Source organism: Sturnus vulgaris, chromosome 27 (genome assembly GCF_052056855.1).
Source record: "Sturnus vulgaris isolate bStuVul1 chromosome 27, bStuVul1.hap1, whole genome shotgun sequence".
NCBI classification, from domain to species: domain Eukaryota; kingdom Metazoa; phylum Chordata; class Aves; order Passeriformes; family Sturnidae; genus Sturnus; species Sturnus vulgaris.
Window position 1 is genome coordinate 775,001 of NC_142269.1, and position 12,763 is coordinate 787,763.

The following is a 12,763-nucleotide window of genomic DNA, read 5'->3' on the forward strand; positions in this document are numbered from 1 at the left end:
GCCATCCAACATGATGGCTCACATATGTTATAGGTACAACTCCTGGTTACTCCAGGAATTTACTCCTGGGCCAACACAACAGAAGTGCCAACACTAACCTTAGCTACATCCGTATGAAAGTCTCACTGCTGAAAAAATTGTAAAATCTTATGGCAAGTGGCAATAGAAGGTGAATCTTTTTGCTCATGAAATAACTTGACCATAAGTTTTATAAACTGCACAAATGCTGCCCTCCAAAATTTTTCCATTCTTCAGGAACTCCAACCCCAACAGCACACCCGAGGCACCAATCAACCCTCTGTGCCAGGTGAGTACTTAGTGAGACGCAGGAGCATCTCTCCTAACAAGCACTTGGCTGTCTCACACTGAGGTCCTGACATGATGAAGAGAAAAGTGGAAGTTGTTTCCATATTTGCTTAAATCTTGCTGTCTCCATTTTGTAGCTGGATAGCAAATGACAGGAGCAGCTGTTCCAAAACCACCACATTTGAACTTTCCATGAACATAATGATTGAAGGGTAATGTCAGTGGCTTACACAGGAGAATTCTTCTGCAAGGCCCCTGTATTCTGAGATGACCTGGAGAATTAACTGATGGGGCCACTTACAGCTAGTAATGATACTAACGTTTGTTGCAGAAATACAAGTTTATCTTGTCTGGTACAAGAAATCCACTCAGTTTACACCTGAATGTAAAGTTCTGGGATGCAAGCAGCTGGAAAAATGCCTAATACAAAATCCACAATGTTTTTCTTAGTTCCAGAACTACAAGTACCTGTACTGACTACCCTGCATGGGGAATTTTTAGCTCTACCAGCTGGAATCAAAACAATTTATTGCAATAAAAGAGGAGTTTAATGCTGGTCAGATTCTTGAACAGAAAAAAAAACCCCTTTTTTCTCTTTTAAACCTTCCTCTAGAACCTACACTGATGATGTGGTAAAACTCAACTCAGTGCAGTAGGAGAAAGGGTGAGAAGGAACCAAGTTCTTCATTATGGAACTGGATCAGAACAGCTTGTCATTGTCTACAGGTATCCAGCAATTTCACTGTCACATGTATTGATTTGTGAACAAATGCATAATTAATTCTTTGTAGACATGTTTTGACCCATGCAATGGATCAAACGCATGACTTTCCCTTTTCCCTGCTTACATTTGAGAGGATCTCCCATTGACAGTTTTCTTACTCTAAAGGATTAGACCTTTACAGACAAGAGCTGAACTTGGTAAAGTTGGCAAAAAGTCTTGTTTTGAGGCATTCTGGGTATGGAAACTCAAATTGTTCACTAGAACGTGCTGTACTCAAAGCAACAAAGATGCAATACCTAGGATGTTTCAGGACCCTGACCTCGTGCTCAGCTGCACCTCCTCATGTAGTGAGTCAAGAGAAAGGAAAAGCAAGTTTTCCTGATTATCCAGGTAACATGAGGTTATGTGTGAAATTAGGTATCAACTCCTTATAGCAGTAAGTTTATGCATGGATGTGAGAAACCATATATCTGAATATCTCCCCTCAGCTAACAGTCAGTGAGAGGGTGTATACAAAAATGTTTCAAATTTATATTTTATCATTCCTGACTGTTTACATTTAACTCAGAAACTGACTTGGGATGAATGTTCAGTACTTATTTTAGCATACCATTTTTAAGTGGACATGACACAAAAGGAATTAAAGGAATGAACATGAATTTTGGAAAAAAAAAAACCCAAGTAAGCAAAGAACATTAGTATATTGTCAGGGAAGTAGCAATGGGGAATAATAAACATACAATAGTTTACACAGGAAGGGCTTATGAATTTTATTCCAGAAGTTATCTGACTTTTCTAGCATAAACAATTTTGGGATAATATTGCACTTCTCTGCTCTCACTACCAGCCCACTCATGCACTGTGCCCTGTGTCACAGCAATTGGTGATGGGGCTCAGCAAAAATTCAAAATACGTGGGTCATCTGAAACAAGCTAATAGTTCCTAGTGTTTGCCCAAATGACAAGCACAAGTACAGCACACACTTCCTCCTCCACAAGGAATTTCTCTCCAAGATAAGCTGGCATGCTTTTTTCCCTTGTGATTCACCTATCAACTGCTGCTACAAAGTCTGTGACCTACCTATGCACAATAAAGCATCCATGTTGAGAATTGGATGCAACAGCAGCAGGCACTTTGAAGACTCCTACTCAAGAGGCAAAAATTTAAAATCTGGCCACTCAAAGGAGCTGGTTAGTCATTTCTCCCTTTGACAGAGCCCCTGGAAAGCCCACAGTGAGCCTTCAATGGCTGAGACTTCAAAAGAAACAACTTATCCTGCTAATAGCTCCCACCTGATCATCTAGAACAACACCAAGCTGACTCAGCCCTCCTTACCATCTCCTGCCTCCCATGACTTGTGCATTTCCACAGCCTTCCCAAGTTCCCAGAAATGATCCATCACTCCACAACTCAAGCTGGGCAGTCTCCATTTTGTGATCTCCAATTCCTCCTACTGAAAGGGAGCTCTAGGAATTCCAGCTGCCTAGCCAGAGCCTCCAACATAGGCTTACAGCAACATGCAAAATTCTCTTGCTGTCTGAATGAAGGAGACATGGAGATAGACATGCCTCATTACCTCCAGCTAGGATAACCTGAGTTCCTCTGAATTCTGTAGCAGATCAGGAGATTGCAAAGGCAAAGAGTCAATCCTAAGTGCCACTAAAGGTTATTGCTGACTCCACACAGGCTTGCAACAAAGTGAAATGGTTGAATGGTTTTAGAGTTACTCTGGTCCAGTACTACTGAGTCAGGTTTAATTAACATATTCTTTTCTTATTTCAAGCATCACATAAGTATAAGAATTACAACCTGCTTCTTAATTGGACTTCTAAAAAAGCTCAGTATTACTGCTGATAATGAAATCCCTGAATCACTGAGGTCTTTTTGCCACAAGAAGTTAATCTACTCTTAGATGTTCACAGGTAACCCTCACTCTATCAGATGGGCAAGCAGATTTGCAGCGGAATTTGCCTGGCTTCCATTATGCCTCAAGTGTTCTCTCTGGTTAGAAATACGGTATTTTTATTTTAGTGATGGCAAACTGGACAGAAGGGTCACGCAACCCATCCTAATCCTCAGCTCAGGAGCAGAAATAGGACTGAGATCTGACAACTATTTCTAGGCTCTAGCAGCCAGACAACACATTTGAAGTAATGTTGCACACAAAAGTATCCAAAGAATTTTCAAGTATCTGGCATAAAGTCCTGGCACATTCTGTGGCAGCTGCTAAATTCAATTCTAAGTTTTAAAACTCTTATTAACTGGCTCTTCTCACGGCCTATGACGCCGGTTGGGGAGCACCACTTCCCTCTAAGGAGGACATGATGATCCTCAAACACAGATTCTCAACATGGTAACTTTGCTGCTAAAACTGTTGCTGAGTACATCACAGAACCAGAGCTGCTGAAGTGATCAAGACTTCAAAAGTTACAGAGAATATGTAAAAAACAAACTAATACAAGAAAATACTGATCTTTATGAGCAATTTTTTGGCAGCATGTATTCTACATCAAAGCAGGAGGAAAGGGAACACCAGCTACCACCAAGACCAATGCTTTTTTCAATTCTGGTACAGTCAGATGGATCTACAAGATTCCTACAGCCCAGCTACTCTCCCTAAAAGTACTTCAGCCATTTTAGTTTAACTATAAAAGCAGCACACAGAGCTTGGTTCACAGATCTTTCGAAAACCAAACTTGTAGAAGATACATGTGCTGTTCTGAGGACCCATCCTGCTTAAGCCCGAGACAGAGCTCTGTGCAAATACAGATTCACCAACTACAGCTACTTATTCAAATTCTTATCCAGGAAACGTTTGTGGAAATTTCACAAACCCCTTCAAGTTAACCCACCTGATATCTTAAAGGCAGTAAGCAAATAGGAGGAAGGGAGGCAGGAGAACAGACTAAATCAAACAATATTATCTAGAGAAACAACTCACATTTTGTCACTTGGGCCTTCTGACCCAAGGAAGAAGATGTCTAGTCAGGATAATGCCTCACGGGAATGCACTTAGGTTTTCCCAGTAAGTAAATATAAACAGGAGCTAAATAAGCAGGAATAGTAGATGCCAGAGTGTCATATGTTAATTCAGGGACTTGCTCTGGGAATTTGGGGAAGAATGGCACTTCACCATATGGCAAGAATAGACATGTAGAGCATCACCAGATTTTTGAAGCTATCTATCGACATGGGTGAAGCACAGGAGTGTAACAGTTGCCTAGAAACATTCCTTGCTCATAAATTTGTTTCAATGAATTAACTCCAAGCTTCTAGTGAAATACATTCTTCAGCCACTAAGTAAGAAACTTCATCACAGACTTGTAACAGAATTTTGAGGCTTTTGGGGCTGCAAATGATCTCGGTCATTGAGTTGTGCCTTCAGCTACCACAGGAGGTGCCAAGCACACAGCTGTTTCCAAAACAGTTTAGGATTTCTGTCCTCTACTGTTATTGGAAAGCTCTTCCAGAATCCTATGACCCTGATGGCTAGAAGCTTTTTTCTAGTTTCCAGCCTGAAAACTTATTCTAGATCAGCTTGCTCTCATTCATATCTCAAAACACCTATAGTTGTTCCTTAATAACACAGGAACTGTGGGCTTGAAGCTGAAGTTGTATTAAAGTATAAGCTAATGCTTTCGTTTTATACAGGTCCAAAATATACCCTTGTGTTTCTAAACATTAAAGGAACAAGCGAGATACACCCAGTGGGAGGAAGGCAGGAAGCTCAGCACAACTGCCTGCTGCCTTCATCCAATCACATCTGAGCATCTGAGATGACATTTCTTCCTTTTATGCAATAAACAGCACCAGATACCTTCCATCCCAGGAGGATGGGCCAGGTCCTGTCCCACTAGATGGCACTCACTTACTCCACAGTTCTTTCCTTAAACATTTCATTGGAGCCAGCTAAAAATCTTAGCTGAATCACACAAAATTGTATCACAGCTTTCCCAATATATTCCCTTTAAGACAGTGACCTACCAATGCCAGTGCGGAGCATGACGGACGGAGGCTTGGGGGGGTAGGGAGGGAATTTGAAGCACCAACCTGGGAGGGAATGTAGTAGCTGAAATTAATATTGCAACCAAGATTTGCTGCAACATAGTAGAGTCATGCTAATTTATATCAATGGTTGGCTGATCTATTGCAAATTAGCAAGAATGCAAGTAAATAAATAAATATATTGTTTTCAATAAGTGTAATGCACTTTAACAGTTTACTGACTAGTACAAGGTAAAATTGCATAACAACAGGTAAAAATAAAACTCAGAACAGCTTTGCCCGAAGTGAGGCCTCCAATAAATGAGGCATTTTTCCTTGGATTGCTTTAGAAACGAGTTGTCAATATTCACCCCTACAGAAAAGGGCATGTACTTTCTGCTCCAAACATATTGGAAACATAATTCAGATTTGCTTTCCTGTATCTCTCAAAGGTTATTTCTTTAAAAGGAAGAGTTCCTAACATTCTTTGCAAACACTGAATACATTGGCACTGCTTTAAAGCTATACCAGTGTCTATGCTTTTAGCTATTCTAGTAAGACGTTTGGGTTTATCTGCACTGGTACAGCTAAAGATTCTAAAGCGACAAAACGGGCAAAAAGAGGCAAGAAACAGGTGATAAAATACATGAAAAGTTGTAATGTTGTATGAAACAAGATCACAGCACAATAAATGCCATCAACATTTATGAAAGAAAAATAACTTAATATCTTTAAAGTCTTAAGAGTAGGGGAAAAGATAAAAAAACCCCCACACTCTTGCATCAGCAACCGAAACTGTTACCTCTGAACTTCTAGTATTAATCTTCCTTACTACACTTTCTTACAGCTGAGCCTTTGGCTTTCTTGTGCTCTCTTCCCAAACTCAACTTTGTCTGAGAGGCAGAGCAGAAAGAAAAGTGAGAACTCAAACAAAACCCTTTCAAGTTTTGAATCACTTTGTGCTCTTCTGAGAAATGTGGCATCTACAATGTGCTTTTCTCAAAATAATTCTAAGTGGTTTCAGAAAACCATCTAATGATGTGTTGCTTTACCATCTACCTTGATGTTCAAAACTCAGTTACCTTTCTCCTGACCTAGTTTAAAATGAGTTCTGTCACTATTTCATTTCTCAGAAAGACTTGACATTAACAGTATCAACACCTGGAGAACTCACAGCTTAATGCCAGGACACCAAGAAACCACACAAGGTTGTCATTCAGGTGCCTTGCTTTAGATAGCTCCTGACCAAACATGAGGATAAAGATGGGATTTTATTGGCAGGTTGTGGACCAGTCACAGGAGAGCTGCTCTGCAAAGACTTTTTGTGTGTGTTCCATATGATGGGGTAGACTATTTTAGCTCCTGCACCCCAAAGAAGAAATCTCAATGTTTCAATCTGGTTATGTGTTGTATCCAACACATAACACTTGAAACTGTATCCCACCAGCAGCCAAATTCAGCTCTCAAACATATCCTTGGAGAAAGGAAGAGCCAGATGAGATTCCCTCTTCTATAGAGCTGTCATGGAGTTTTTTGGGCATATAAGTTGCCTTAAGATGGAGCAACTCGTAAGAACTTAATTAGAGCCCAAAATCTTCCGTATAGCAAAACATCTGCCCACAGAGATCCCATTTTCATTCCTCTCGAACATACTTCAGACAAATTAGAGGTCAAAACACAACAAGTGATACAGAATTTGTTTGCAAAGCAAAATTATCCATGTAGAAATTAAAAAACCCAACCAAAGAGCAAGGCAGGATGGCTAAGCAGTCATACGTGTCACCACAGGTATTCAGACACTCACCTTGGCAACCCCAACCCCAGTGAACCTGGCTTCCAGGAGCTCCTGCCTGCGTGGGTCCAGGCTATGCAATTCTTCCATCATTTCTGCTGCTGTGGAAGAATAACACTCAGATTATGCAATGCAAGGAAAGGAGAGAGACATTTAATATTCTGTGCAACTGATGAGACTTAAAGTGCTTGTTCTGCAGCACAAGCGCATAGAGAGCATTTTCTTGCAAGAGAAATGCAAGATTACCATGTAGGAACAATACGACTTTGCTACCATATTACAGTATTTAAACCATAACCCTGCTGGAGTTTCCTCTCCTCTCTTGTACCAGCCATTTCAAGATCTCTAAATCCAAGAAACCAATTATGTCACATTCTCCCACTGGATGCTTTATTAAAAGGAAAACATGGGACCAGAGTGTTATGACTAAAAGCTTCAGAGCTTTTCATCTGTGCTGCATGACTAGGAGAAAAAAAAGCAACATTCTTTACCCCATAATTTATTTTTGGCCAATCCTGGAAATACTCGATCTCCACGAACTCCAGATTTCACTGATAACAGCTTTGCTTCTTCCAAGCACAGAGTGGGATTATAAGAAGAAAATAGCGCACGATTAAACCTTTTAATTTACAAGGTAAAGCATCAGATACTTCTAAAATAACAGAAGCTTCTACATCCCGGATGTACCTGGGGTACCTCTTAGCAATCCAACACTATGGATGCCTTATTTGAAGGATTAAAAGTGTACCCACCCTAACTGTGTAAACAGGTTAAAAATCAGGAAAGACACAATTCAAATCCTGAACTGAGAAAAAATGGGACAAAATTTACTGTTCATTATAACTGTGAATCATATCTTCCAAACTGCACCAATCAAGTTCATTTCCAGAAATGTCTGTTCCAGTTTCATTTTCAGGACTAAGGTAGGAAAAAAAAAAAAAGGCAGAAACAGAAGATAAAGATTTGCTGTGTAAATAGCATATGCGATGAGGAAAGTTCTTGAAGGGCAGCAAGTGCCCTCTAGAACAGGCAGTGCACAATTGTTCCTTTTATGAACTGTCCATTTTGTCCCTGCTGCTTCCTCCAAACGCTGCGGCTCCAAGTCACAGGGGCAAAGTGAATCCATCCGGGGGCATTCTCAACTGCTCTCTCAAATCAGTCCCAAGCCTCAAAAACGAATGGGATCCTAAACATGCTTATTAAACAATCGTATTTCTGAAACGGGCTCTAAAAGCCCAAAGCTCTCAGCCCAGTTTTCAAAACAGGAAATCTGAGCTGCGAGGAAAACGACAGACAAACCGCAAACGCCAAGATGTTCAAGTGCTCCTAGGGCTCTCGCCCATCATGAGGCGACCAAGGAATCGCATCCTCACACCGAGATGCTGCTCTGGGAAGGGGTTGACACAAGACTCCCCCCGCCGGCAGCTGCCCCGGGACCCGCTGCACCCCTCCAGGCAGAGCTTGCATTTCCTCCCGGGAGGGGATTTAGAGCACCCCTCTCCTACCCACTCGGGACGCAGAAGCACCAGCCGCCGAGCAAGCAGCCTTGCCCCGCTGCCAGCTGCTGCACCGCCTCGGCCTCTTCCTCCTCCTCCTCCACCCCCCCAGCACCGCCTCAACCCTCAGCCCGAGGCTCCGCAGGCCGTGCCCACCCTCCGCCACCCCCGCACTGCCCCCGGCTCTCACCCTCACCCGCCAGGCCGGGCTGGGCCCTGGGGCCTGCGCTGCTCCGCGCCCGGCGAGGGGCCCAGGCCGCGTTACCGCCGCCCTGGGGCTCAGGCCGCGGCCCTCCGGCCGTGACCCGGCCCGGCCCGCGGTACTAGCCCCTGCCACCGCCTCCCTCGTGGCCGCCCCCACCCAGTCTCGGGCCGGGCGGGGACCAAGCGAGAGGTGTCCCCGCGCTGCCCCTGCCGCCCCTGGGGGTCTCACCTGGCGCTGCCGCTCCTGCCGCCGCTGCCCGGCCCAGCGCTCCCCGGGCACCGCGCGGATCCCGCCGCCGCCGGGGGCAGGAGCAGCAGCAGCAGCAGGAGGAGGAGGAGGAGAAGAAGGAGGGAGGGAGGGAACCTGCTGCGGCAGCGGCGGCACGGGCGGGAAGAGGAGGCCGGGAGCGGTTCCGCGGCCTCTGCCGCAGGCACTGGGGCTGAATAGGGCGGAGGGGAAGGGTGGCGGGAGGTGGAGAGAGAAGGCTCCGGGCTGGGGGTAGGCCGCGGATCCCCGGCCTCGCGTGAGAGGCCTGGCCGGGCCGGAGCGCGCGCGGGCCGGCGGCGGCAGGACAAAGGCCTCGCGGGAGGACCCGGCGGCCAGGTGGGGCGGGCGGGGCGGGGGGTGCACGGGGCCGGCGGGCGCGGTAGGGCCAGGGCAGGTGCGGCCCCTCGTCCCTCCCGCCCCGCGGCGCTGGGCCTGGCCCGGCCGATGGGGGCACACGCGCTGGGGAAACCGCGCCGCGTCTCGCGAGACTTGCGCGGCGGGGGGGAGGGGGGGGTCAGGGGGCGTGGCTTGAACAGGGGTGGGGCCTAAGGGGGCGGAGGGAGGGGCGAGGGCGGCAGGTGGGGGGGGTCAGTGGGGCCTGGGGGTCAGGGCAGGTCGGAGAGGGCAGGAGGAGTGGGAGGGGTCACACGGGGCAGGAGGGGCAGCAAGGGCTCAGGATGGACCATGGGGTATGGGATTCGGGGGGGGGCTGAGGGGGCAGCAGGCTCAAGGGCAGGTCAGCTCTAATTTCAGGATGAGGACAGGTCTGGGGGGCATTGGGGGGGTCACACACGTATGGGGAAGAAGCAGAGGGTCAGAGTCCCATGGCGTCGGGAGGGCTGGGGGTGATAGGTGGGGTCAGAAAGGCCTGGGGGTCAGGGCAGGTCTGGGGGGAGCAGGAGGTATGGAGGGTGGTCACACAGGGCTGGGGGGCAACAGAATGTCAAGGTGGACTGTGGGGTCGTGGAGGGATAAGGGGGAAGGAACAAGGGGAGGGTCGGATCCAGCCTTGGGGTGGGGTCAGGGCTGAGGATCAGCAAGGTGGGAGCAGGGGGTGACCACAAGTGGCAGGGCAGCAAGGGTCAGGGTCCTAGGGGGGCCAGAGTGTGCTGGGGACTGACAGACATAAGGAGGGGGTCAGATCCAGCCAGGGCTGGGGGGGCGGGACAGGGCAGGTCTAGGGACATGTCACCACCAGGGGAGCAGAGGTTGACCTACCCCCTGCTCCAGGATGCCACAGAGAGGGGGTGCAGGTATGACATCCATGCACCCCCCAGTTCTTCACCTCCTCTCCAGTCTCCGCCTTACACACCCATAAGCAATCTCACTCCCCAAACCACCGTCATTCCCCCGAGGCAGAGTGCAAGGGCACCTCAGCACCCCCAGCTCACCCCCACTCCATCCCTGCCCCCTGGGAACACCACCTGGAACGGGCCCCCTGGTTCAAGGCTGATAAAACATGGCTATCATGTGTGAGACACAACCCTCAGCAGCCCCCATGACACACAGTCCACAGCTCTTTCTAAGGCCAAGCTGCCACCACAGTCGGGAAAACAGCCCCCAAGATTAATAAAGAGAGGGCTTGTCCTGGCTGGAGTGGAGCAATTCCATCACAGTTCATTTGGCTCATTGCAGGCGGCGGGGGCAGGACCCAAAGCGCTGCGGGTGTCGCACCCGCTCGCTCCAAGGCTGAATCAGCTTTCTGAAAAGCAAACAAGCAGGAGAGGATTGTTGGGAAAGGAAGTGGCCAGGCCTGTCCAAGGGGAGGCAGGCGCGGATTAGCAATGGGAGCGGAGGTTCCTGGAGCTCGATAAAGGATTCGCCAGGGCTGGGAACGCCAAGGGACCCGTCACCTCCCCTTCAGTGCGTGACATCGAGTGATTTATGACCTAACTGGAACCGACTAGTTTGGCAAAAGGGATGCAGAGAGGAGCCGGCAGAGCATCGTGGAAAAACCGCTTCTGCAAGGCGACGGGGGAATTTGTGTTATTTTAAAATTGCTAATTGATCATACTTTGTTAAGTCGGTGCAGCAAATGGCTCTGGGAGTGCTGCCTGCTCATGCAAGATGCTTTTCCTGTGCTTTAAGCTGCTTTTTTTTTTTTCAGTACAAGAGCCACTCCAGTTTCAGCTCCCGCTCTGTAAGTCACATTTTCGGCACAACTGGTGGCAGGAATTTGTAAAATAAATAATTAAATAAATAGTGTTTTGTGTCTGTGTTTGGTTGTGGGGTTTTTTAAAAGAAAAAATCCTGGAGTAAATATTACATCAGCTGGTAGCTAATTACAGCCATTTAGGGAACTTTAATTAGGACCACTTGCAGTGAACATTGTTGAAAGAGGTTTAAATTTCATTTATGCATTTCAGTTTGATTTTGGATGGAGAGAGGAGAAGTTGTGGGAGCTGTTACACCCCATAAAGGGACTGACTTACTGAACCCCCTAGCTCTTCTGGACTCCCCTTCACTGCCCTTAGAAACACCTCCAACTCTAAAGGGAGCAGTTCATCCCCTCAGTGGCGGGCAGAAACTGGAATCCAGTAACACCCAATCTATGGTAATGTCCCCCACTTTTGTGTTTTAGGGGTGATGGGGGTCACTTTGGTCTAATTTTCCCTGTGCTTTTTGGATAGTGCTCGATGGGGCACTTCCCCCTCCTTCTCCATGCATTGCCAGAGACTGCATTGCTAGGTATCACAATACCATCAGTATTTCCACGTTGGCCACCAGAAGAAACTTTTGCTGTCAGAGAATCACAGAATGGTTTATGTTGGAAGGGACCCCAAAGCCCATCCCATCCCATCCCATCCCATCCCATCCCATCCCATCCCATCCCATCCCATCCCATCCCATCCCATCCCATCCCATCCCATCCCATCCCATCCCATCCCATCCCATCCCATCCTCTACTGTGGGCAAGGACATCTTTCACCAGACTAGGCTGCTCTAAGACCCAACCAACCAGGCCTTGGACACTTTCAGGGATGGGGCAGCCACAGCCTCTGACATTTCCCGATGGTCGTTTGCTCACCAATTGGTCGTTTGGACCAATGCCCCTCTTCTCCTTCCCTCTGGCAGGACCAAATTCCCAGGGAGAGCCTCCTGGAGAATCCATCGCAGCCAGGAATGTTTTCCAAGACATCCCTTGATGCACTGCCGAGTTCCAGGCCTCACAGAGGACCCATGGCCACAGCCCTGGGCTCTGCTGGGTCAGGCTGGAACAGGAGGTGGTGATATCTGATAAGGAACAGAAAAACTGAGGTAGCACCATCCTCCTCCTGTGACTCCCCTTCTCCTGCCCTGCATTCCTGTAAAATAATTGTGGTTTCTCTTCTCACTTTCAAATTCAGGACTGGGGCACATCCCCTTCAGCACATTCTGAAAGGTAGCCCTTGTGTTTTGCAGTCCAAATGCTCTTCTGGCTCAGCTGCTGGATGTCCAGCAGCTCATCCTCATCTGTAGTCCTTCCTCTGCTGCACACTCAACCATGGTCCTCTCCACCTTCATCCTCTGAAGAGCAGCTCAAAGCAACACTTCCAGCTGCAGTTTCCTTTCCAAGATGCCGAAATTGCACCTCACACCATATATAGCAACTGGTCCCTTTGTGGCACAGCGAGGGAAGGAATCATCAAGTTTTAACTGTATTTCTGGCTCTATGCAAGGATTTCAGAGCCGCCTTTAAGAATCCCAGTTGCTGTCAACAAAGTACAGGTAGGTACAGGGGTTTCAGACAAGTTTGTCAGATGTAGGAAGGAAGTTACTTGAATAACTTTCCCAGTGATCAGTAATCTCTGAACTTTTTCCTCCTACACTCCATCGGGACACAGTTCTGAATGGGGATGCACTGCATAGGCCAGCGTGGTAGAACACTTGCAAGTGTGCTGTGCCAGCATATCTGAGATTGGGCTCCCTGAACAGCAAAGGTCTCCCAGGTAAAAATATAAATATCAAGGTTGACACATGACACTTGGACTGTTTTTTATAACATCTTC

At 47.3% G+C, this 12,763-nt stretch overlaps 1 protein-coding gene across 9 annotated transcripts in view; it reads right to left on the bottom strand.

Annotated features, from left to right (window-relative positions):
- TLK2 (tousled like kinase 2) overlaps positions 1-11,937 on the bottom strand; it is a 45,546-nt gene extending 33,609 nt beyond the window's left edge. For 3 of the 9 annotated variants that reach the window (XM_088179653.1, XM_088179652.1, XM_014884803.2), the window contains exons 1-3: positions 7,298-7,375; positions 6,819-6,907; positions 5,015-5,080 (exon numbers count right to left, since the gene is read on the bottom strand). In XM_088179653.1, the coding sequence (XP_088035779.1) occupies positions 5,015-5,080; positions 6,819-6,899 (147 nt within the window). In that variant the 5' untranslated portion in view covers positions 6,900-6,907; positions 7,298-7,375. Of the gene's footprint in view, positions 1-5,014; positions 5,081-6,818; positions 6,908-7,297; positions 7,376-8,735; positions 9,034-11,802 lie in introns of those variants that run through there. The other 6 variants (XM_088179650.1, XM_088179648.1, XM_088179646.1 and 3 more) reach the window with 5 other exon arrangements.
- Positions 11,938-12,763: the final 826 nt, after the last annotated feature.